This window comes from Lepidochelys kempii, chromosome 25, assembly GCF_965140265.1.
Source record: "Lepidochelys kempii isolate rLepKem1 chromosome 25, rLepKem1.hap2, whole genome shotgun sequence".
Taxonomy (NCBI): Eukaryota; Metazoa; Chordata; order Testudines; family Cheloniidae; genus Lepidochelys; species Lepidochelys kempii.
This window is the reverse complement of record NC_133280.1, coordinates 11,639,782-11,665,913: the sequence shown is the minus strand read 5'-3', so window position 1 is coordinate 11,665,913 and position 26,132 is coordinate 11,639,782. Positions and strand designations below refer to the sequence as shown.

The 26,132-nt window shown below is 50.7% G+C and overlaps 1 protein-coding gene across 2 annotated transcripts; it reads right to left on the bottom strand.

Annotated features, from left to right (window-relative positions):
• FSTL3 (follistatin like 3) lies at positions 1–24,178 on the bottom strand. 2 transcript variants are annotated; one of them, XM_073324100.1, is made up of 5 exons: positions 23,905–24,178; positions 14,672–14,857; positions 8,260–8,475; positions 3,422–3,649; positions 1–2,508 (listed from the first exon to the last, which is right to left on the bottom strand). In XM_073324100.1, the coding sequence occupies exons 1-5, from the start codon at positions 23,978–23,980 to the stop codon at positions 2,456–2,458; spliced, it is 759 nt and encodes a 252-aa protein (XP_073180201.1). In that variant the 5' UTR covers positions 23,981–24,178; the 3' UTR covers positions 1–2,455. The 2 variants fall into 2 exon arrangements, with proteins under 2 accessions (XP_073180201.1, XP_073180200.1); XM_073324099.1 differs by having other exon boundaries at positions 1–3,649.
• Between the last annotated feature and the right edge of the window lie 1,954 nt (positions 24,179–26,132).

The window sequence follows — 26,132 nt, the reverse complement described above, 5'->3', positions numbered from 1 at the left end:
GCAGTAAAATGCCCCCACACAATATGGAATAGGAAACTTACATGTTACATGGCATACATAAAGGATTGGGACACAACCATACAAAAATAGAAGAGAGGGGATTTTTTAATATATATAATAATATAAAGGCAATAGTTTCTGAGCCACGTGGTTGTTGGAGATGATACGCTATTTACACAGGTTACAACACACACGATGTTGCAGGGGATGTGAAAAATAAATACCGGGGATGCGATCAGAGGAAGCTGAGCTGAGGCTCCAGAGGGGGACGGAGCAGCTGCCCTGCCCCCTTTTTGAATGTGTCCATGAGGTTCTTGTGATGTGTTTGATAAGGGACAGCTATAATGTAACAAGGTTCAAGAAACCAACCTGCTGGAGAGGGGGCAGCTTGGGTGGGTCACAAAGGAGCCAGGCACCGCCTCCAGGACACCACAGGCCAATGCAATGTAATAGCAACTAGAGACTCCTGCTGCCATCAGGACTTCTGTGGGCAGGGCTCTGTTAATACACATAGGGAGAGAGAGAGCGGCAGGAGTTTGGAGGAGATGCTAACTAGACTAGCCAGACAACAGAAGAACTCCCACTCCCATTTTTACAGGTGGGGAACTGAGGCACAGAGTCCCCAAAGTCACATACAGAAGCGGTAGCAGGGCTGAGAATTAAACGCAGATCTCCTGAGCCTCAGGGCTTGACCACGCAGCCAACCTTCATCTCACAATGCTTCCCTGTTTGCCAAGCACTCATCACCTCTCTTCCTGACTGCCCTCCCCGCTGTCCAGTGAGTGACTCTCTTTGGGATTCCTCCCCTGTTTGGGTCCCAGACTGGTGACCAGTGTCAGCAGCTGGGGGAAGGAGGCCAGTCTGGAAACAGAGTTTGCAGTCAACCTGCAGCATGTTCCGTAGCTAGCAGTGGCCTTTCAGCGTGGGACTGATGGCGACCAGGGGTTTAACTATCGAGGGACTGATTTGAAAACCCCAGAATGATATTTAAAACCCAAAAGGCACTGGGCCGGGTTCTCCTCTGACTTACACTGGTGTCAATCAAAGTAACTCTCTTAAAGCTGGGGCAAAGCTGATGTGGGTGAGATCAGATTTGTAATGATGTTAGGAGAGGTCAGAGTTGGGAACTAAGCTGCCTGCCAGTCTCTTTAACTCACATCCCCTTGGGGCACTAGTCTCAGATATCTTGCCCTTTGCACAGCCTCCGAACGAGTGCAAAGTGCTACCATGCATACTTGCTTTGCACCAGCATCAATGGCTCCGCAAAGGTGCAGGCCAATGAAAAATGAAGCCCAGAGTCATTACCGAGATGGGCCTGAACTAAGACCCCAGAGACCAACACCACTGAATTCTGGGTAAATTTGGCTTTGAATCCAAACTTGGTATCTGGAGCCCTTTGCAGTTGCAATGATCTGGGCTGGTGTAACCCACTCATGTGGCACACTGTCCCTGTCTAGTGGTGAGCAGTCTGCAGCTAGAAGTCAATAAGCCTGCCACAGCACTGGCTAACAGAGCTGATGCTTTTAGCTCCAGAGGTCTCAGGTTCTATCCCTGCTGCCAATGACCCACCCAGGGGCATGGCATTATAATGGCAAAGGTTTGCCCAGCCTTGTCCATTGTGTAAAACCCGCCCTCAAGGGTAGTGTGCAAGGTTGTATTACCTTTGCATCCTCACTGACGTTGCTTATTACACGGGAACCTGGATTGGACAAGATTAGGAAAACAAAAGATGCAACAACCACAGCTTTGAACTGAGTTTCCTGCCGTCGGGAGCTGTCCATCCCCACAGCTGAACCCCTAGGACAGAAAGTCCCTCAAGGGAAGGCTCAACCTCAGATTCCCGCTGGACAGGTCCAGGAACTTCTGCAAATGGAGGCACCAAGAATTAAAACAAAAAAATAAATACGCCCGGGAGTGCTATCTTGGGGCTAGTATACAGTGTGGGCCCAATTCTCAGGGACACTAAGGCCCTCTGGCAGCATAAAGGGGCCTTAAGAAAGGTGGAAATGGCCCCCAGAGAATCATCCTACACATGGGGGCCTCCCCGGCCAGTGTAGAGCTGGTGTAAAGATTGTACAATGGTCCTGCTCCCAGCCCACAGAACAGAGGGCAGACTGAAGACATGGTTGAAGTGCCCTGTGCTACAGCTATTCACTGCTTCCCATGGGGCGCGGAGCATAAGTTAGAGCATCCCAGAGGCTGCTCTAACTTACACAGGCTCTGATCCACCCTGGACAATGAGGAGCAGAAAGGTGGTTTAAAGCCACCCTAATCTCCCTCCCGTGCCCCAGATGCAGGAACGGAGTAATGAGAATCGGGCCCTATGCGTCTGCATAACATAAACAGATATAAATAAGGATCTTTTATCTTAATAAATATCAGGTATATGGTTTGTACAATATACACATAATGCCCCTGTCTCCTGGGTTCGGTCTCTTGGCAGAGAAGGAATGGTTCACACGTAGTTTTCTTCGGCATCGCCCACATCGAGGGGGAACTTGGCCAGAGCTGTAAATGGAGCCATAGAAGAAAATGAGCTGCAGGGAAATATTAAACACCAGTCTGGAGGGCTCAGGGGACTTGGCCTGGGCCATGGAGACTTTCATCTCTAGGTCGCCGGTGTAATGCGGCCCATCACAAGAGCAGCCAAAAGCCATCCCTCGCTCTTGGAACAGTTCTCAGACCAGTCCCCAGCGGGCCGGTCTCTGGATCAAGGGAAGCTGAGAATCTGGGATCTATTCCCAGCTCTCCTCCAGGCTCAGTGGGTGACCTTGAGCAAGTTGTTTTCAGTGCGACCACATCATCTAAAGTAGCCCAGATAATTTGGGGTGCCTGAATCTGGGGGTTCCACTTCCAGTCCACCACAGGTCAGACTCCCAAGCACTCACCATCCACAAAATGGGCCAGATTTTCAGAAGAGCTCGCCTCCCCTTTCAGACACCAAAACAAGGAACGGATTTTCCCTAATGCCCAGCACCCAACGCCTGGAGCCCATCTGAGAATCCAGCCCCTTTTTCCCCAAGGCCTAACTGGGAGCCGAGCTCCCTTGAAAATAGTAGGGCCTGAATTTCCACAAGAGTTGAGCTCAGGCTGCCCGCATTGTCCTCAGCCAGAGTAGTGAGAGCCCGGTAACGTTGAAAATCAGGTCCCATCTCTTTAAGCTGAACAGTAACAGTCAGAAGCAGACATTGGACTCTTGCAAATGGAGGCACTAAAATTAGAGGGCACGGGACTGACAGGAAAGAGCCATCAGGCTAGGGAAATCGCTGTCCACTCTCAAGAGCCCCCTACAAGTGTTTCCTGCAAGGTCTGGTTTTATGGAAGGTCTGATTGTGTGGAAGGACCTACCAGCCAACTCTGAATCACGCCCCCATCCACTGGACCCATGTGAATGTTCTCCAGGTCAAGAAGTGAAACATACCTAAGCAGCTTCCGTAGTGACGGACTCCAATAGATTTGCCCAAGAAGCAGGTTGCCCTCCGTAGATGGCAGGCAGATGGGTAGGTGATGTTGTTGTTGCCGCAGAGAGTGTGGTCCAGGGTGGAGGGATCAGGGCAGGGGGCCGTCCTGCACATCACACAGTGAGCGCTGCCCGTCTGGTCCACAACGCAGGTGTGAGTCCCGGGGCACACCACGCTGGAGCAGGACTCTAAGGGAAGCAGTCGCAAGCCAGAGAGTGAGCTCAGCCACTTGGTCGGAGCATGTGTGTGCATGGTTCAAGCTCCATCAACAGGAAGTTCTAGAGCTGCTTTTCTACAGAGGGAGCATTCAAAGGATCTTTGTGGACCAAATACTGCTCTCAGTTTCACCAGATTAACTCCAAAATAACCCCACACTGGTCTCAGTGAGGTTTCCCCAGCTCTACACTGAGGTACCTGGGAGCAGGATTTAGCAACAAGTTTCCCTGGGAAAATGTGCTTCCCCTCTTTTATTCAGCACAAATCCAGATATCTGGCTACTGTCAAACACTTGCTTCTCTTCGCCAGCAGAAGGAAGAAGTCTATGTGGCTTTAGATGGTGCTGTGCATCTGATGGCTACTTGTTTGCACCTCTGTAGATCTGGGTACAGGAGCAAATCGGATCATATGTGCAATGAATCTCATGGTCTCATCTGCCCGCGGCATGACACTTGCACACTTGACCAAACCTCAGCTGATGTAAACCGGGGACCCTTCGTTTGGTCCCTCACCATTGCCCGACTGATGGTCTATGCTCAGAAGAGGGCAGAGGGATATGCAGGCCAGAATTTAGCTGCAACAGCAGAGCAGAGCAACACTGGGGCCCCGGTTTAGACCAGCAAAGGTGCTGGAAGTCAGAATAGAGGTGCATTGGCAGAGCTGTCTGCACGATACCTAATGCCAGGGTCCCTTGACCTGGGTACTACAATTCACTGCAAATTAAAATAAGAAGCAAATAGTGGCTTTACCATCCCTAGGCACTGCCCAGCCAAAGCCAAACGGAACTGGCAAATTGCTGGGTTCTCAATGCCCTGAGCAGTCACAGGAGTGCTAACCCGCACGCCAAGCTAGCCAGAACACATGGCGCAACAGCTGATTTCTGCTCTGACAACCCGCCTGCGTCCCATCTCTGCTGTGTACACACAAACGCTCACACACGCCAGCAGACAGGGGCATTCCATGGCAAGCGTGCGTCATCACTTACTGTATATTATAAACACTCTTTCACAGGGGTTTAAAACTTCAGCTCTTTTTGAAGCTGGATCAGGCAGTGACTCGGCATCCCAGCTCCCAACTCCCCAGATTTGGCTTTTAAGATGATTTCGACAGGAAGGAATTTCAGAGAGGGGGCTGGCAAAAATAATAAAGCTGCCAGACCTTGGCAGGTTTGGGATGTTTTTCTGGTCTGCTTTTTTTAAAAACAATAGCTCGGTGCGTCTAAGTGACATGTTATGGGCTGCTGTTCTTTAGACGGTGATGTATGTAAACCCCCCATTAAATCCAGAGCTGTTTACGCAGCAGAAGATGCTATTCCAGTGTAGAATATACAGCGCCTTCAATACTGTGCATCGTATTTCAGAGAGTACATAGGGCTTTATGCAGGCTTAAAAATCCCATTACGCCATGAGACTTTGGGGCTGGGCCCGTCACCCTGTCCCTTGTGCAGTCATTTCCGAAAGAGGATCCCTTATGAAGGAAAAGGGCAGCATTTTATACCTGCTTCATGCGGGTGTGATTGCAAAAGGTGCAGGGGAATGGAGAATCGAGCCTTTAGAGTCACAGTCCCTATACCAATGGGCCATTTGGAGCAAATGTGAAGATATACGTTGCTGTGCACAGTTAAACATCTGCCACTTATCAACCAGAGGTGGCTGCATTTCAGCGAGGGATAAAGTAACCCCCACGCAGTAGATCAGGTTGCAAATTCCTTTGGGATGGTTCAGGGTATCTAAATGGAAGATGTTATTTTTATTCTTTATCACCATCGTTGAACCTAGTCAGCTTAGTACCTTGGGGGCCACACCCACAGCTGGTGTAAATGGTCATTGTTCTGTTTAAGACAGTTTGCAGCAGCTGAGAATCTGCCCTCTGGTACATGAGGAGGGTGTGTCTACACTGCATACTAAACCCAGGCTCTGACCCAGGTTTGAACCCAAGCCCCACTTCCGTCCACACACAAATCAATCTGACTCGGGTCAGCAAGCACTCAGGGCCTGGATCCTCGGACTCTGGTGGGCTCCGACCCAACTTCCTAAGTCCCACTGCGACTCAGGTCCAATCCCTGCCATTTTCAGTGTGGACACAGCACAAGTTGCGCAGTGCAGTATGGTCGCATTAGCACGGCTGTGAGCCTCTGGTCCAGCAAATGTAAACCCAGGTTTACAATGCAGTGGAACACTCAGACGCAGACTTAGAAACACCAAGTCCACAAATCCGGGTCCCCCAGATCCCGGTTTACAATGCAGTGGAGACAGAGTCTCCCTACAACTCTTAGATGCAGCAGGGTGAGATAAACACAGGGGGCCTAAATCCTCATCTCACTTACACCAATGTACATCAGAGGAAAACCCATGGAAGCCAGTGGAATTATACCAGTGTAAACGAGATCAGAATCAGGGACTGAGTTTCAACAGGTTCTTCATCAAAAGCTCAAAGATTTGATGCTGCCACCTGTACCCATGCTGAGTGGTACCTTGCTAGGCAAGGAACCCCCCTGGGGACTTGCTAGGCAATGAGAGTGGCAGAATCGGGCTATTCAGTATTAGAAGATTCTGGTTCTTACTCATAATTTGCTACATTTATCCCAGCTGCTGGACACATGCAGACCCCCTGGTTCTCTCTGGCTCAGGTCCCAGGCAGTGCTGCACGTTATGATCATGGGGCTTCCCTAAATCCTGGCACCCATGCAACTCTGCCCAGGCAAGCAACCAAAGCAGGATCACTACTGCGGACCTGGTGCTGGGGGTTTTACAGTGAGGTGCCTCATCCTGCTCAGGGCTAGCACCATAGTGGGAGAACGGCTGAAAGGCTCTAGCCTCAGGGGGACATGGGAGACAGTGTTGCCAAGGGAATACAGCACTGGACTGGGATTCAGGATTTCTTGGTTCTATTCTGCCAATGACATGCTGGGTGACCTTGGGCAAGTCACTTCACTGCCCTGTGCCTCAGTTGCCCCATGGGTTATCATGCCACTGGCCTCCTTTGTAAAGAGCCTTAAGCTCTACTAGAGAAAAGTGCTAGATAGGAGATTGCTATTGTTATTTAGGAGGATGAAATAATGCAACATCTGCTCTCCGCATGGCATTTCTACCACCTGGGGACAGAAACAGCCGGGAGAAAGGCCGATCTCTCATGCGGGCACCCTGTGATGTTAAAATAACCCATGAAAAGACATACAGTAAAACTGGAGCTAGACCTGAACCAGATAATAGATCGGCCCCGCCTTGGCCCTTAGTAGGGTGACCAGATGTCCCAGTTTTATAGGGATGGTCCCGATATTTGGGGCTTTGTCTTATGTAGCCGTCTATTACCCCCCACCCCGTCCCGGTTTTCACTCTTGCTGCCTGGTCACCCTAGCCCTTAGAGAAGCCCAGATTTGAACTCCACCCTCTGGCCCAGCTCTGCCCCTAGACCCCCAGAGCACCCCTAGAGTGATTGGCTGGATAGGTCAGAGGCCCTGCAGGAGACAGGAGCCTGTGCTCCCACCGCAGCCCTTGGCGTTGGAAGCTGGGCTATGGAAAGTGAACGCTGGCCAGGGCGCAGGGATGATCCCCTCCCCGTTCCAAACGGAGCAGCAGGGATCTGCTGAGTGGAGCCTGCTCAGCCTTGGAACCCGCTGCCACGTCTCAGCCTGGGCGTGGCCGAAGGGATTCACATGTCTCCAGATTGGAAAGGGTTCGGGGATCCTCAGGGATGGATTAACCTCTCTCTTGATGGCCCTGGAGCATAGTCTGGAAAGGCCTCAACTTAACATCCCAGCTGGAAGACCATGCCTCAAACAGGGCAACCCCCCTTCGGGCCTTGGCTTGGAGCATGAGTCATGGCAGGGGGATTTCTCAGACCCTAAAGCTTCAGGCTCAGAGGCAAGAAGGCGGGGGGAGGGCCTGTAGGTCAAACCCAGCTCCGGCCTGCCAGCCCATGTGCCACTGAACCACACGCTGCAGTCCAGAGCTTTCCTCCCAGCTCCACTCTTGCCTTGCTGATTCTGACCAGGCGTAAATGCATGCGGCTCCATTGGGGTTCATGGGTTTCCCCCCACTAACAGTCGACTCTAAATAGGACCCTGCTCTTCCACAGTGAATTCCCATTTCTGCTGCAGGCAGCACAGCGGGCCCGTCAGGGGAACGGCCCTAGGCTCCTTGCCCAGTATAGAAATCTCCCGTGCCAGAGGGATACGCCAGGTAGCTCAGTAGGGAAATCGCTGCAAAGTCACCTCCAAGGGGCAGGAGTCTATAACTCTGCCTCAAAGATGCCAGACCTGGGGCGTGGGGGGATGCCTGTACTAAGCCTTGAATGGGCTAGGGCTGCAAGTGCCAGCTACTGGGGACGCTGCCCTCAGTGAGGATCAGCTGCTTTGGTGGAAAGGGTGAACCGTGAGGACAGCCAACTTGACAGCACCGGAGAAGCAAGGACAATCTGAAATTACTGAGCACCATTTCCTCCAGTTACCAAGGGAACTCGAAATATACTCGCTTTGGGGATTTTTAGGACAGTTCCACTCAGGCGGTTATTAGGCCCAGCCCGTCACGTGCAGGGAGAGGGCCAGGAAGCGGAAAGAGCAAGGGGGGAGCCCCTGACGTACTTTTGCATTTGCCCTGGTACATCACTTCCAGGTCGGGGTGGTCTCTGCACTTAGCTGTCAGCAGCTCGCACTCGTCGCGGTAAGTGTAGCCATCCGAGCCGCACACTTGCAGCTTCCTGGGCAGGCTGGAGCAATCTGGGGCGCAGGCGCAGTGGGGACGGCCGTGTTTCATCTTGCAGACTTTGCCAGGGCCACACTCCACCCCCTCACAGGTCTCTGGGGGTAAAGGAAAGAGGAGTTAGCACCAGGGAGCCTCCACTTGTTTTGCACCAGGGGCGCGTCCTTTCCCTCTGCAGAGAGGGATCAAAGGCTGCCAGGGGACACAGAGACACAGGAGCACGCCAAGAACCAGTTGTGGTTCAGATCTGGCTCACCAGCCCCGCTGGTGTGAGGCACGGATGAATTAACCCCCTAACGCCCACAGGGACTGAAATCCTTTCTTTATCACAGGACAGGAGGAAGCAGCCCAAGCTTCCCCACAGCACCTCCTCTTATGAGAGTGCTCTATCAAGGAGAGGTGGCTGCGCATATCTTAATAGCGGGTCCAGTGATGTTGCCAGTAGGGGGTGCTCAAGACAATGCAATATTGGTCCTGGGTTCAATCGGACCAGAGATGCCTCTTGTTGAACCTTGTCAAAGGCTTCTTGAATGCTGTTCTTTATATGCCAGCTGCTCTTAACAGCCCCCAGCTTGGCCACAGACTCGGGGAGAGAGAGGATACAGCCCCATGGCCTGTTCAGTCCTTGGACTCTGCTGGGGCCACCACTGAGAGTGCTCACCGCCATGCTGGCTTTTGGGACGTGCGTGCCCATCTCCTAGGAACCACCCCCGGCCCCCAGACCTGCCCAACTCATTACACAAACAGATGGTAACAGCTACCAGTTCTCGCTGGGGTTATCCCTGGGGGATTGGATGTGGAGAGCTCCCTGGGCTTTGTCTAGACAAGGAGTTGTTCCGTCCAGCTTGAATGCAACTTGCCCTGCAGCTGGATGCAGAACTTCCTTGATTGATCGTTGAGTTTCAGATCATGCCCGGTAGCCCAGGCTTTACCCTGCATTAGCTCAATCCTGCTAGTACCTGTGTAACTACAGGGTAAGAAGACAAAGTCCTGAGCCACCCAGCCCCATAACGGTCTGGTTCCCGGCCATTGGAAGCTGTATGGCTGGTACTTGGGGCAGCGGCAGCGTGCAGAGCCCCCTGTCTGCCTCTATGCGTAGGAGCCAGAAGGGGGACATGCCGCTGCTTCCGGGAGCCGCGGAGAGCCACGGCAGGCAGGGCACCTGCCTTAGCCCCACCGATCAGACTTTTAACAGTGCTGACCAGAGCCGCCATGGTCCCTTTTCAACTAGGCGTTCTGGTCAAAACCCGGACACCTAGCAACCCTAATAACAGAGCAGATCTGCAGCTGGAAAAGTTGCTCCATTCATCAGCAAAGTCATACCGGTTTACAGCAGTTGAGGGGCTGGCCCCTATTTTCAACTGCCAGTTGGTTTTTTGTTTTTTTTTTAAGAGACATTTCTTTCTCTCGTGCAACAGAGAACCCTGCTCTGTTGTGCACTACACCCTCCAGAACACCCAGCCGGTGCAAGCGTCTGTGTGATCAACAAGTTCTCTTTCCCAAACAATACCCAGCCCTGTTTCACTCCAGGCCTCCGTGACTTGAAAACGAGAATGGGCAACGGCGAGGGGGGAAATCTGTCTGGGACGCCTCTTTCCCCACAGGCAGGGGAGGAAGAAACAGATGGCTGCATTGTCGCACTGGGTCGCCTCCTAGCAAAAACAGTCTGCGCGGGTTCAGCGGAGCCGTTGAACTCATGTGCGTGTGTGGCAAGCTGCGGAATTTCCCCCAAACACGGGAGACATTTGGGAAGTGTGCAGCGCTAGCCAGGGGGCGGTGACATTGGCTCCTACAAGTGGCTAGTTATCATGTCTCCAGAGATTGGAGGTGTGTGGCCGAGGGGGTGGGTGGGAGAAGAATCAGGCTGCCCCAGTGGGAGCGTTTACACCATGTTTCCACAAGTGTGACTCAGACCCATTGCCCCTGCTTTGCAGGACTGCTCCCTTCCCCATTATCTTCTCTAGCCTGCTGGCTGCGGGGTCACTTTTACTGCCCCGTTTGGATCAGGGGAACACGGACAGCCACCAGGGTATTATTGGAAATGTGTCTCTTTGGACGTAGAAGAAAAGGTGTATTTGTGGCACCTTAGAGACTAACAAATTTATTTGAGCATAAGCTTTCGGGAGCTGTAGCTCACGAAAGCTTATGCTCAAATAAATTTGTTAGTCTCTAAGGTGCCACAAATGCTCCTTTTCTTTTTGCGAATACAGACTAACACGGCTGCTACTCTGAAACCTGTCATTATGCAAGTCTTTGGACCTAGAGAATCCTTCCCCTGTGGAGTCATTCCTTCACTGAGGTGGGGGCATAGGGAAGGTTACCACAGGAAACGGTGGGGAGGAGGATGTGACCCCATCCAATAAGGGGAACGGATTGACCATGGGACGTGGTGTAGTGCAGTTTCCCTGGAAGATCACATAGGGAGGAAGGTGGAATTCCCCCAGGAGTTTGCCCCTATTTTGCAGAGGGGAAATCCCCTGGCAGGGGACCAGCTGCTTTTCCTGTTCGCACCCAGAGCTCCATATCTAAGTAGCCATTGCCTGGAACAGGGCCCGTCTTGTGAGTCAGAGTCCCTAGATCTGCCAGGGCTGCGTAAATGAACTATGTGGGGCTAGCTCCTGAGGAAAGCAGCTCTTTCACATGCACGAGCCTCGGCTGAACTCGCCTGGCGTGGTCCATGATCCAAACAGGCCACGCCCTTCAGTGAGCCGGGCTAGGCGATTCCAGCACACACAGGGCTCTCTCTGCACCGGGCGTTGCAGTGGGGAGGGCTGTTAGACAGATAAAGCACAAGCCTGGGGGGGGGGGGGGGTTTGCCACTGCTCCATTCCCAGCAGCCCCGCCCCTTCGCCCGGGTTAGCTCTGCAGTACCCCCAACGGAGGCTCAGTTAAATGGACCCAGAATGCCCCAGGAGGAACATAACCTGCCTCTGGCATGGAACCCTGGCACCCTCCTCCATTCGGGAGCCCTGGGGGTGCTTTCTGTCACCCTCCAGCTGACCTGGCTGCAGAGCAGGGGGAGACACTGCTAGGGGCTGAGACACAGAGGCAGGAGCTGGATCACAGATACATATCATCCCTCCTGCCCTTTCCCAAGGACTCCTGCTCGTCGGCTAGCTCTGGGGGAGGTTCCTTTCCAGCACACTGGGGAATGGGCAGGATCAGATTGGACTTCATGCAGGTTTCTGCTGTGTGGGGAGTTTGTTCCTCCTCTTGCCCTGGGATCCTCTCATCTTTGGGGTCATGAAGCTCCGATAAACCCTGTGCAGCGGACTGGTGATTGGCTATAGCAGCAGAGCTAAACATAAGCAGAAGCCAAGTAGATCAAGGAGCTTGGTTACCTCCTCCTGGAGCATGCTTATGGGATGAGTGGCTAAGGCCTCAGGCCATGACGCAGGAGAGCAGGGTTTAATTTCTGGCTCGGCCACTGATTCATCACGTGACCTTTAGCAAGTTGCTTAGGATTTTCAGAAGGGCTCAGAAGCAGCCAGGCTGTCGAAAGCCCCTGGCACTCACATCTCTCTCTGCCTCAGTTCCTCCACTGCAAAATGGGGAGAATAATCTTTCCCTTGCCTGCCTTGTGCATGTCAATTGTAAGCTCTCTGGGGGAAGGGCTGGTTCTTGCTCTGCAGCATGCCTTGCACAATGGGGTCCCAATCTCAGCCTTGCAGTGCAGGCTGAGGTGCAGTGAACAGTAATCATTGACCTGGAGACTGATTCTTCAAGGTGAAGATTTCCATCAACACCCATTAAATCAGGGCCCCTTCTCCATTCTCTCCCAGCACTGCCTGCCACTCAGTGGCGAGCCAAGCAACGTGAGACCTCAGAAGCAGACCTGATCCCAAGAATCTTAAATTGGGGGAAAGTTTCAAGTCTGAATCCTGCAGCCTGGGCCTGGTCTCTATACAGAATCAAGGACTGGGAGGGAAGTTTCAGTTTTACCTCTAGCCTCTCTCACTACCTGTAATGTTGTTCCTCTTCTGGGGACCTCTCCAAGGTTGAATTAAGGGCAGGGAGGCAGTAGTATCTGTGATCAGGCAGGAGAGGGGTGCATATGGGCGGGGGAAGGCTGTTCCCTTAATGGCCTTTGTAAAACAAATGACTCAATGAACCATGTGACCTTTCCAACCCACTCCCTTACTACTGCGGTCAGCAGGTCTTCTGGCCTGTCCTCACATGGCCATGCAAGTGTGACGCGAGGATCCGTGCCTCTGGCTCGCTCCGAAACATCTGGATGGCTTGGAACACACAAACTGGAGTGTTTCCATTTTTGGAACTAGCCCATTCTATAAAGACATTTGGAGATGTTGAAAGGGGAGAGCCTTAAATAAATAAATAAAAATCCCCCCTCGGGGTAATCTGCAGCGGGCAGCTGGAAAGAGAGGATCTGGCAAGAGGAAACTGTTATTTCACTGGGAACGAGCCGCCGCAAGCTGACTTAGCGCACTCGGATCTCTGCTCCTCCCTGCCCCAGCAGTGGTGTCCAGGGCTGGAACTGAGTTCCAACGGGACTGGGGGGAAAACTCCCCTGGAGCAGGCACAGTGTGGGGCGGCAGTCCATTGTCCTACGCTGCCCCCTTGCAAGCCCTATGCAGGGGGCGGGGCCAGTAGTGGGAGGAGGAGTCTCCACAGTGCACATCATGGACACGCAAGGCTCCTCTGGAATGCAGGGCAACCCATAGGCAGCTGTTACAACGCACGCCTGGCGTTATTCTGATTGATGTCAGGGGCCGTTCCAGTCCTCGGTGCCACCCAGAATCCTGAGGGCATGGTGCCAACTTTGCCCCCTTGGGCTTTTGCCTCTAGTTGGGGATCTTGCTGCTCGAGGGAAAATGGCTTGTGAAACAGACTTTCTACAGGTGCCCTGCTACCCCGACCAGCGCTTCTGCTCCTGTTGCTCTAGGATTTGGCTGGGAATGGCAGGGCAGGGAATAAACCCCCGTACCTCCTGATCCTGATATAACGTATAATCATGGGCCACGACAGTGGGAACCTCCAGGTTGCTCCTCCCCCACATGCAGGAGGAGGGAGAAACAAGGTCACACACTTTGGTCCTAACCCCGCCCTGTTCCATGGAGGATCAGTTTACACCCCCTTTGCACTGGTGCAAACAACTGCATGCCACACACAGCAGTGACTTGGCTCAGAACCAACTCTGCTGGTTCCATGTCGGACCCCAACCCAAAAAGGGGCCTGTTTGTCTAGGTCCGCTGTGGCCTGTCTCCTGAGCTACCAGGCCAAGACAGTGGAAATGCTGCAAGAACAGACAATGGCTGGAGATTTCTGCTTTGTAGGACTAAAGTCTGCCCCCCCACCCCCCCCGGGCGATGCCGGAGTTGATGCCATTTTAAATGTGAACCCAAACCTCTGCTCCTAGTGGCTGTTTGTGATCTAGTAGCTATGACAACACCCTGAGACTCAGGACATGTGTGCTCTTGTCCTAGCTCTGCCTCGGACCTGCCGTGTGACTTTGGTCAAATCACTTCCCCTGTTTCACTTCGCATCCTTGACCTGCTCTCTCTATTTAAGCGAATATCTTTGGGTCAGGGACAGTCTCACTCTGGGTATTGCTGCAACTAAAGCGCCAAAGCAGAGACACGTCCCATGTTGACGGAAGTTTTCTCTATCCAGGTAATTAATCCATCTCTCCAAGAGGCAGTAGCTAGGTTGATGGAAGAATTCATCCGTCGACCTAGCCACGTCTACACTAGGGGTTAGCTCGCCCTAACTACACAGCACAAGGCGTGATGGTTTTCACTGCCCTGAGCCATGTAGCTGGGTTGATCTAATTTTTAAGCGTAGACCAGGCCTTTGTGGGTAACTCCGCACTGCAGAAAAAACCCCACGGCAGCAAGTCTCTGAGCCCAGGTCAGTTGACTCGGGCTCACGCTATAGGGCTAAAAATAGCCGCGTAGATGTTCCTGCTTAGGCTGGAGCCTGGGGTCTGGGATACAGCATGGGGAGAGGGTCTCAGGGCCCGAGTGGGAACATTTACATGGCTATTTTTAGCCCTGTAGCACAAGCCTGAGTCAGTTAACCCAGGCTCGGAGACTTGCAGCCACAGGGTGGTTTTTTGCAGCGTAGACGTACTGTGTCTGTACAGCACCCAGCACAGTGGGGCCCTGATCTCAGCTGAGGCCTCTAGATGGTCCCATAACACTAAGCAGTATTTATCATAAAACACAATAGGCTCAGGCCTCCAGCCTCTGGGCAGGCCAGGCTTCCTCAGACACTTTGCCTACATAAGGACAGCAGGGTGGCTACATTATTTCAGCCGTCAGCAAGCACATTTACCTTTGCAAGGATGGCAGGTCACCAGCCCCAGGAACCCCAAGAGGCTGATCTTATTGCCTGGCTGGGTGTAGTTGGACCAAGCTACGTCAACGTTGCTATTACCGCAGCATTCCTCCCAGGTCACGCCGGTCTTTAGGATCATGGTGCATTTCGCTTCCTTCCCCTGCTGCAGCCAGCAGATCCCACCTGCCAGAAGAAAGCAGACCATGAGAACCACACTTGGGAGGCTGCGTCCTTAAGATGAAGCTACTGCGTTTACTGGGTACAGCTACCCCCTGGACAGAGAGCCAGCCCGAAGCCTCTGTACCACTAGAACAGTGCATAATGTGTGAGAATTAGTTCCCCCACCTATTGGTGCTTCTAGATGCTTATACTTCACAAGCTGGCCGTGGCCCCTCTTCAGAGACACAACAGAGCTCAACCTCAGGGGTGGGGTAGGAGGGAGGAAATAAACAAATATTTACAACTGGATTTGCAAAATGTGTGTCAGCCTGCTACGGCATGTGCATTCCATGCAGCTGCATTTCCATGTGCCGTTGACCAATATGCATGCAAACGCAGGGCGTTGCACAGGTGCACACAGATATTTGTGCAGGTGCACGCATTGTGCCTGGCTTGGGAAATTGGGGTGGGGGGGGGTGCTGAGTAGCACGGTCTGCAAAGTGTCGGTTTGCAAATGGCAAACTGTCTGCAAATTGCGGTGTTTGAGGCAGGTTGGCTCTCTCCCCTCACCCCCTTCTCGTGCCTTCGCTGACCTGATTGACCCTCACCCATCTCTGGCATTAGGCTCTGGAAAACAGACACAGGGTCGTTGTTAAAGAGAACAGCACCAAGAACCTGAACTGGCAGTTCCCAAACCCCTTCATTTTCATCTGTAGGGCTGGATTAGGGGGACCAGCAGGCAAGTGGGAAAAATCAGGACGGGGCAGAGGGTAATAGGTGCCTATATAAGAAAGCCCCCAAAATCGGGACTGTCCCTGTAAAAATTGGGACAGCTGGTCACCCTAGGCTGGATACTCCTGAATCTAGTTCTACAGATGGGGCCCAAGCTATAGTCCTGGGCTCCCGACAGCAAAGACCCCAAAACTGAAAGAGGTTTTTAGTTCTGTCAACTCCAAGCATTCAAAAATCATGAGTTTGGACCCAAAAAAATCTATCAGATTCGTGGCTTAAAAGCCATGAGACTTTTCAAAAGTACCAACTTCGGGATGCTTTTCATTTGCCTTCCAGTATTGTAGACTCTAGCGGGTCACGTTTTCAAGCTTTTCTCTGCAACCACAAAGGCTAGAATCTTTTTTTTTTTAAATGAAAGTTGAGATTTTCTCTTCTTCACATGAATCCAGGATCTGGGGCTTTAAGAAAGGCATTGAACAGCATGTGGCTTGCAGTTCAATCGCAGTTCTCTCCTAACAGTGGATTTGCAAAAATGGGTTTAAATCTGGGTTTAGATTTCAAAGCGTTCAGGAACATTTGGCTCTGGAGATTCCGAGCCCTCCCTTGTTACTTCCCCAGAGCATTCAAGCAAGACTACCAGGTGTAGGTGGACCAGACATGTGGGACCATGAGTGGTATGGCACTTAGGATCAATCCTTCTAGTATGCAGCCATGTCTTGACCATTGGGCACTGGAGACAGCCCCTTGGGACACAGCCAACCCACTGGCATCTGATCTCACTGAGTCAAAAGCCTGTTTGTTTCTTAATCTCATGAGCAAATCGTTTCTTTTTTCCCCTCTCTCTTTTGTGAGTGATTCCTTTGCCATTTCCTTCCTTGTAAACCAGCCGCTTCTGATGCTGGTTGGTTTGTTTTCTCATCAGCTCAACTTGGGGTTTGTTAAATGGCTAAAGATGTGGGGGCCAGTTTCCGCCCTCAGATATACCGGGGTAAATCTGGAGTGACTCTACGGTAATCAGTGGAGTTACTTGGGGAGTCACCCCAGTGCATGCTGAGGTCAGAGTCTGGTCTGAGATTGCCCAGCCGCAATTAACCTGACTTTGGTTGGGTTGCAGCAGCTCTTTGCCCTGGGCAATTGGAAGCTCCCAGGGAAGATTTCCCACTGCTGCCCAGCCTTCTCTGTTCTATAGAGGAGAAGATAATAACAGGCTCTGTGTCTGGGCCCTCTCTGATTAAAAGTGCAGGACACCAGGCCACTAACTGAGGAACAGAAGGTTCCTAGTCTCCCCTTCTCGCCCCTGGTCACTAATCTAGACGGGTGGGGTGTCTGAGCAGAAACAAAGGGAAGAGGGAGCCCGCTGTCTCATTCAGGAGGGTTTCTCCCACCCTGGCCTCATGCAGAGTTAATCCTGAGCAAACCCACCGAGTTCTGATCATTCTGTGTGACTAACTGCTGGGCCCCACTCCCTTTCTCCCAACCTCACAATGCTGCAGCCAAGCGTAACCCCACAGAGATGACCCCCGGGCATCCTAACATTTGGAGTATACCCCCTCTGTCCTCACCTCCCCACCCCCATTGGTCATAGACAGGGGCTGTCACAGCTCTTGCCAGCAATGTTTCTTTGCATATAAACCAGGACTTTGGAGTCTGCTCTTAATCTCACCCATGTTAAATGCATCACAAAGGGTGTAAACCAGAGCAGGATTCAACCCCGAACACTGACGTGGCTCTTTGTAAATAGCACCCCATACATATTAGTGAGTTAATCCTCACAGCGCCCCCTGGGGGATGAGTGAGGATCACACCCCTGATGGGGAAATTGAGGCATGGAGTGATTTAATGGGTTGTCTATATGGGTATAATGCCCCCGTGGACATTCTTATTCCAGCATGAGTGGCTTTTTTCAGTTTAGCACAATAAACTAACCCCTCAAAAAAGGTACTTAATATCTTTGTCTCCACATGCAGCTATTCCAGAATAACGATTCCTGAGTAACTCCATATGTGGACACTCTTGTTAGAAGTGCCTTGTTCTGGTTTAACTTAATCTATTTGTGAATTAAGCTAAACAGGAACATTTTATTCTAGAATAGAGCATCCACACATGGAGTTATTCAGAAATGGCTATTCCACTTTAACTTCGCATCCCACCTTTATCCAAAATAACTTCCAAATCTAGATGAATCCTAGTGGTCATGCAAGGAACTGTAACCACCATATAACTGGTTTCAATTCACACCTTAGCTTATACCGGTATATCTTTCCCATGTAGACAACCCCTACTACGAAGCTTGCCCAAGGTCAATAACAATGCCATACCACAGCAGGAAATAGAACCCAGGAGTCCTGACTCCTGGTCCTCCGCTCTAACCTCCAGACCACACTTCCTCCTAGAGGCAGGACTAGAAGGCTGAGTCCCAATGTTTGATCTAACCACTAGACAACACTGCCTCCTTCAGAACTGTACATTGGGATGACATGGTTGTCAATGAGCCTGGAATTTGGCCCTGAATTGCTTATTCATCTGTTAAATAATATTAATTGGGCTAGACTCTGCTCTGTTACCCGGTACAAATCCCAGCGACATCCATTCTGGAGTCATACCAGTGTGAAAGTGGGGTAAGTCACGTTAGTATCTGATGGTTTGTCTACACTTAGAGCGCTGCTGGGGCTGTAGCGCTTAGTGCAGATCTACCTACAAGAGCTTGTCCCGTTGGCATAGGAACTCCACCTCCCCGAGAGGCAGTAGCTGTCGACTGGAGAAGCCCTCCCGTCAACACAGTGCTGTCTACGCCAGGGGTTAGCTCAATACAGCTACATCGCTTTTCCACACCCCTGAGCAAGGTAGTTATCCCGACGTCGGCTGGTAGTGTAGACCAAGCCTCACTCATGTACTCTGCATGTCACAGCGTTAGCCAGAGCCAGATCTTTGTCCCCTCTTGGTAAAAAATGGGTTTGTTTTTTTTTAAAAGCAAATAAACATCCTCTGCAGCATTTGCAACTCAAACATTGCAACATTCTGCTGGTGCAACTGACTGGAAACAGTGAAACTGACCAGCCTGTTGTCCTTGTCCAAGTTGAGAGCAATGTAAAAGGTAAACAAAGTGCAACAAGTGCAAGCTAGATCCTGCCGTTACTCCTGAGTGTAGTAATTACTACCCTGAGTAGTCCCACTGATCCTGAAGACAGGGACCTTGTTCTGAAGTGTTTGCAGGATCAAATCCTCTCAAACAGATTGTTAAAATTCTTTCAGTTTTAAGTACCTGCAGCATTATAGGGAGAGGAATGTGTTTGCTTTTAAAGTATGCCAGCAACCGGTGTAAATCCACATCACTGCACTGAATTCAATGGCGTTACCATGATGTACACCAGCTGAGGATCTGGCCCATGTTTTTTAGTTTAGCACATAAGAGGCTTGAAGCAAACTCCAAGTTCACCCCTGCTCTCCCCCCCCCCTCCAAAAAAAGTTGGAAAGTGTTTGGATCCACAATTTTTCACCCATCTCTAAGTCCAGATGATAATTCTGGGCCTGATCCCAAGAAGCGCTGAGTTCCCATCAAAGTAAATGGGAGTGGCAGGTACCGAGGCCCAGATCCCCAAAGGTATTTAGGTGCCTAACTCCAATGGGAGTCAGCCACCTAAATACCTTTGAGGATCTGGGCCTCTGCCCTTGTCTGCCACCTCTTTTCAGTCCTGTTTGTCACCGCCACAGCCCCGTGTGATTCCTTATTGCTTGCTGCAGAAACTGCATTGCCTTCTCCGGAACGTAACTCACCAAGTGGAAATCTCCATAACTGGCTGGGTACTAAGCTCTGATGCAAAATGTGGGGAGCCTTGGCCCCCCTCATGGCTCTGCCAAACCTCCTCATTCCCGACTTGCAGCCTGCCCAGCTGTTCCAGTCCTAGACAACTCACACACAGCTCTGTCAGTCCTCCCCAATCCTGGCCCCAGCAGACCCCACTCCATCAATTCCAATCCCGGCATTCCACACAGCTCTGCTGCAACTCGGCCAGCGGTTCCAGTGCTGGTCTCCCCACACAGCTCTCGGTCATTCCTCCTCAATTGTAACCTGCAGCTGCCCCACTCCTGCTGTTCCAGTCCTGGGCTCCCCACCCACAGCTCAGCTGATGCACCTCGATCTTGACCCATTAATTTCTCTATAGCATTTCCACTAGTCATAAGTATTTAAAGTGCCCCCAGCACCTTAGAAATAAATTAGGTTAGAGCCAGGAAATTAATTAAAATTACCCAAAGACCTCCCAATCTCATGGCATCTCAGTTCCACGAATGTCCATTCCCACCACACACACCCAAAAGCTAGTGAAAAATGTAAGCACAAGTATTAGAAGTGGGCCAAACCCGTCACCAGGAGCCTCCTTAGTGAAGCAAGGTCATCCTTCCAGTTGGATTTAAATTCAGCTCAGGCTGAGAGATGACACACGGATATCATCTAAAGTGCTCAGCTACCGTGGAGGGGAGAATTTCTAAATTTGGATATAATCCGAACAAGGTTTTCTGGAATCTGGCTCTTTTAGAATAGTTTAGTTGACAAAATAATTTGCAAGCGAAGAGGGGGTCAGTTATCCTGAGCTTTTTGAGAAAAAACAAGTGTTTTAAGATTATCACTAACATTTACCCTGTGTCATTACTTTTTTTAACAAAAAAAAATCCATTAATCCCATTGCTACTACATAGAACAACCTCTTGCATTTCTAACAGTGCCTAGGTACTATGCTGATGGCACTCTTTAGGGTCCTTCAATATCTAGTACAGACTAACACAGCTGCTACTCTGAAATCTTCAATATCTAGTGCTTTTCAACCTGAAGAAACCCCAAAGCACTGTGTAAACTTAATGGTTGGGAGAATTTATATGCAAGTAACACTTAAGCTACTGCGGAAATACAGCTAGGGAGGAGGACAGAATCAGTTTAGCAATGCCCAACAATGCTACACAGCAGTTCAGGGAAGAAAGAGAGCAAATTAGAGTCCCATATCCAATTGCATGCTGCAGAGGAGAATTGGAGGGAGACAGAATGCAACTCTCTGAACTGCAATTTGGCCTGGACCTCAGGGCAAACACCTGTATACTTGTCTTGGGTTCTTTAACGAGGAGGAGTGTTCACAGCTTGGTTTTACAATCCCTGGGGAGGAGTTAATTCCCCAGGTTCCTACTCAGGCAAAGTTCCTGTTGACTCCTAAGGTGAAAAGCTGGAAATAGGAGTTGTGCCACTGATTTCACTGGAACCAGGATTTCACCCCTTGATTGGTGCCTCAGCAAGGACCGAATCCATCTATGGTATTTCTCTAGCCCCACTGCTGGAGTACCTGAGCTCCTTACAAGCGTTAATGCATTTGGGCTCACAGCACCGCTGGGGAAAGTGCTGTCAAAGGGACAACTCAGGCACAGAGGCTCAGATATGGAGGAACCCAAGTCTCCGAAGTCCCAGGATAGTGCATAGCCACCGGATCCTCCTTCCTCTAGGAGAAGGAGAGCTCATTGAGGACGCCAGGGTTTTGACCCAGGGACTGCACGTATGGCACTGCACCTAATCCCCACGATTTAACTGGATCTTGGCTGATATTTGTAAAAATTCTTTTGATTTCAGCAAGGGTCCGAATTGCCTGTGCTCCTATTGCCAGTCAGCAACAGTATCTCATACTGTAGTAATTGTATTCATATTAGACCAGGTTCAGAGGTCCACTGGGTATCAGTGGAAACAGTACAGTTCAGGCAATGTCACAGATTTGTTTTGTGGCAAAGGCATGAGGCTGGGATCTAGGTCCAATTCCCAGATCTGCCCTGGGCCCTTGGGTAAGTCACATTAAAGTCAGTGTCTGTAAAACAGGCATCCTACCCCCAAAGGATGCTGCAAGCATTAAATCTATTAGTATTTACAGCATGCTAAGATGATCCCGTAGCTAAGGTGATGGGGACCATACTTCAGAAATATTTCCCATCTACCTCGCTGTATCACTCAAGGAAGAAGCAAAAATCCACTGCCTGGCAGAATTCGAGGCTGAGCAAAACTACAGTGGGAACTTGGATGCTTTAAAATGTTCTCATAAGATAGGGATTTGTTGGCTGGCTAGAGTCTCCGAGGCAGGTTCCCCGGTAGACACCCATTACCAAAATTCCATAGGCAAACCCCATGCCTAGTGTTATTTTACCTTAATGTTCTTAACAGAAAGGGGCTCAAGCAGCAACCTCTGCACCTGGCTTTGGAACACTCCAGTTCGGAGTCAGATGGATCTGGGGTTTGGAGATGGCCCCTTTATAAAGCCAAGGGACCTGATTCTCCATTACCTTCCATCTTCAGCAGCAATTTGCAATGGTGCAAAGTGAATGTAAAATGCTACCGGAACAGAATGATAGAACAGATGGTACACCCTTGGCCCAGGGGTAAATGACTGCATGAAGCAATGGAAATTCAGACCCACGGGACGCTGCTCAATTCAAGTTGGTTCCCAGGTTTGGATTCTGAACGCCCAGTGTTTCAGGAATGTTTCAAGCTGGCATTTGGAAACCATTTCTAGTTTTTAAACAGATAAAACTCAGCATTATGGCTGCCCTCGGAAGCACATGCATTCTCTTGCTTTTCAGATCCTTAGGCATGGATCCTAACAGGAAGAGAACACCTGTGGACTTCAGTGGGAGTTATGGGTACACAGCACCTCTTAGGAACTGACCCCAATGGGTGACTTTTATACTAACACCAACTTGATGAAACAGAGCAGCCGCAGTATACTGAGATAGCAGGGGACTTGGCTAATATTTGCCCGTGATCTCTTTGCTTTTACTATAGCTGCTGGTGTTCTCCCACGGAACAAAGGGCTTCCTTCCACAATGAAATCACAGCTCTGATGACACTGCAGTCTAGATCAGTGTGATCATGATCGTGGGACTTCATCGTTATGTCTTCACACAGGACCGAACGGGGCAGGGAGAGAAGCTATGGGGGAGGGCTGAGGAGGCTCAAAACCACAGAGGATTGGGCCCTTAGCAAGCCTGGTGAGACAGAACACAAGCATGGAAGAAATGCCCCTGTGAAACACACCAATAGCTACAAAAACAATGAGGAGTCCAGTGGTACCTTAAAGACTAACAGATTTATTTGGGCATAAGCTTTTCTGGGTAAAAAACGCACTTCTTCAGATGCATTGTTTTGTGATCTTTTACTCATGAAAGCTTATGCTCAAATAAACCTGTTAGTCTGTATCCACAAAAACAATGAGGAGTCCGGTGGCACCTTAAAGACTAACACAGCGCCCCTCTGATACTTGATGACAATAGCTAGTCTCCAGTAGTGACCAGGGGTGAACGAACATAATGCTAGATTTATAGCAGTTCTCAACTTTTCCTGTACTGGGACCCCCCCATGCTGGCCTGGGATCTCCCTCCCATTTAGCAATCTGAGAAGGGGGAAAGTGCTCACAAATCCTCCCCCCCTCCCCACACACCCCTTTGTGACCACTCCTAGGGGATTGCTCCCCTGAGGTTGACACCTGCTGAATTACAACACAGGGAGGCAATTTCTTCCTAAGCCCAGCTGGGGAAAGGTAAGAAACATGTGGCAGGTAAATAGATGGGTGTTTGTCTGGCATCTCCCACAGTCTGCCGGAAAGCAGTTGTCTGGACTATACATAATTTGCAACAGCAAATGACCCAGATCCAAAATTGCAACCAACCCATCCCATAGACCATTTGTTTTAAAAGTTACTAAACTCCGAGTGCAAACGAGCTGAAAAAGCACTTAAGAGCCTCCCTGGAGCTCCAGCTGGGGACTAGCCCAGCTCTCCAGAGCAGGAACTGCAAGTCTCTGAGCCAGAGCTCTGGACAGACAGCCTGGAGCACAGGTAGCTTCTGCTGCTTGTCAGGGGCACCCCACTCCGCAGCAGCTCCCCCATGAATGGCCGCGTTATGGCCCGACGAGGCGTGCGCTTCTAGGAAGTTCATCCAAAACAAAACACAAACCAAAGGGGCACCTTGCATTGGTGCTGAGCGGGGGAGGTGGCAAGCGGGGATCCTGATCCGGATTCGTTCGGGACAAGGTCCGATCTGAGATCAGAACCGGCTTTGAACCACTTGAGACCTCTACAGAATAGCAAGGTTCAACTTCAAAATGGGAAAGGGTTTTATTTTGGAGGGGGGATTCCTCCCCCAACTTCTGCCCAGCGAGGTTTGCAACGCTCACCTGCAAACACTCGTCCGCAGCTGCCTGCCCTTCCCTAACTCCGGGCAGTTTGTTTCAGGGAAGCATCGGGTGGTGTGGTTTTTGGCCGGGGTTGTTGCGTTATGGTTAAGAGCTGCCCCTGGAGCAGCCTGTGAGACTCACTTACCCTGAACGGAGTCCTCTTCCCCTCCAGTGATAGGACACCAAATCACAGCCAACAGCAGCACCAGCCAGGGCTTCATGTTGAGCCGAGACGAGCGATCAAAAACCAGCCAGGCAGCCCCAAAACTTGAAAAGTTTGCTAGTCAATTTCACACCCCTGCCCAGTCCTCTCCTTTGCCCCCCAGGGGCGTGCGGCTCCCGCAGATCTCCGAGGGCGAGACACGGGGCGAGGCTGGGCTGGCCCTCCTGTATCTTCGCCTAGTCCTGGGCTGACCTGTTGCCTTTCGAATTACAAATCTCAGTTTCACACTGGCTATATAAAGATTTTTTTTCGTGCAGGGTTGAATCATGCTGCTGGGGTGGGCGGTGCCCGCGCAGCAGCCAGTGAAGTGCCGGGAAGAGCAGAGTGTGTGTGTGTGGGGGGGGACACGCATGTATGTTTGCAGGCTTGATTGTCTGAGGTTACAAATCACCCCACTCCCCCCCGCCCCCACTTTCATCAATAACGTACACACAAGTTGACAGGAGGAGGGATGGGGAGAAAACTCTCGAGTGTAGCTGGCTGCCAGCTTCTGGGTTTTTTTCTTTCTTTTCTCCACTCCTTATTCTTTTCCGCCAAAATAATGCTCCCTTCCTGACCCTTTAAACACATGTCTCTGGTATGTGGAGTAGATCTCTCCCTAGTTCTGTTTACTCCTGCCAGCCCCAGCTTAGAATAATCACTCATGGGTCCAGGCTGGATGGCAAACTGCTTAAGTTTGTATTTGTTGCTTAGCTGTGGGGAATAATTATAGCTGTTTATACATCACAGTTGGTTCAAAAAAGAAGTAGAAAGGGAAAAAAATCAAGCCGAGCCCCACAGAATTAATATGAGGCGGTTGGAAATTTGTTGTTGAAGTCATTGGTGCAATGCAGGTTTGTTGGGAGGGTCAGCTCAAGTGTTATTCCCCAGAGATTTTTCTTGGAACTTCAGGGATGTGTGTATGTGTGTATGTAAATGAAGTAACTAATGTGGAGTGGGGCAAATAATTTGCCTCAGGGGAAGGATGGGACCAGACTGCAAAGACTCCGCACTAGTGTAAATGTCTGCATGGGTCGTAGGGCAACGAATAACCCAGACCCCTGATTTGAATTGTGCCAAAGTTCAGGCGTGATTGGGGCTAGGGTTTTCTTTCAGGTTAATTCTCTCTAGCTGCCTAGTGACCTAGGTTTTATAACACCCCCTCAATCATGGTACCAGAGTGCTCAGTAACTTCAGATAATATTAATACTACTTTGCTGTTATGCAGCCGTTTTTATCTTCAGAGCACTTTGTAAAGCTTAATTAATTCAAGTTCCCAGCCTCTCTCGTAGAAGGGCGCTCGCCACATTTTGTAGAGGGGGAAACTGAGACACAGACAGGCCTTGTCAGTCCTCATAGAGCAATTCAGCGTCAGAGGGAGGGTTAGAAGTCCTGGGGCCATGTCTGTGAGGCCAAGGAGAGTCTGGAAATTAAATGTTGCCAGGCTTTCAATGGATATTACACAGGAGTGGGAGGGCCGGAATGGGGAAGGGGCACAGCTTCCAAAACCCACAGATCCAGAGAAAATACAGGGAAATGAAGTTCTAGCTGCTTCAAAAAAGATTCTGCCTGGCTCCCTTCCCTCTGTTAGCATCACTCCTCAGGGGCCACTGACTCATCTGCCCAGGCCTGTGCAACACCAGTGCTGGGGTGGAGTGGAAGTTAAGGGAACCTGGAATGGTATTACTTCCATGTGAATATCATTCTGCATAGCTACAGGGTTCCGATCATGCCCCAGTCCAACCACGCTTGTTCCCAGCCTCCCTGAGGCTGGGTAGAGCGGAGATGCAGGCTGTATTATCTCTGTCTCTTCTTGCAGCTGTTTTGGAGGTCTTTTCTAACCGATGTAACCTTTATTTTTTGTCCCTCTGTACTTCACAGCTGAGGAGAACATCAGACCCTTAACACTGGCCTCTGCTGAGGTCACTCACTCTGCAAAACTGATCCAGGGTCTTTCAGAAGGGAGGCCCCTTCCAGATGACATAGGGGACCTCCCTTGCTTCACATTCCCTCTCTCTTAAATTCTGCCTTACGGAGCAGTGATCTTGCAGCTCAGAGCATGTCATCTCAGATCTGATGATGCTATCCCAGAGTTATCCTTGAATCCTAGTTTGGTGGGGGATTAGTTCAGATCCAGCCAGGGCTAGATGTCATGTGGAGGGAGCAACTCT

Coding starts and splice junctions, on each gene's coding strand:
- FSTL3 (XM_073324099.1), bottom strand. CDS start 23,980: ATGAAGCCCTGGCTGGTGCTGCTGTTGGCTGTGATTTGGTGTCCTATC. Junction 14,858..23,904: donor GGAAGAGGACTCCGTTCAGG/GTAAGTGAGTCT, acceptor TTCTTCTGGCAG/GTGGGATCTGCTGGCTGCAG. Junction 8,476..14,671: donor GACCTGCCATCCTTGCAAAG/GTAAATGTGCTT, acceptor CTTTACCCCCAG/AGACCTGTGAGGGGGTGGAG.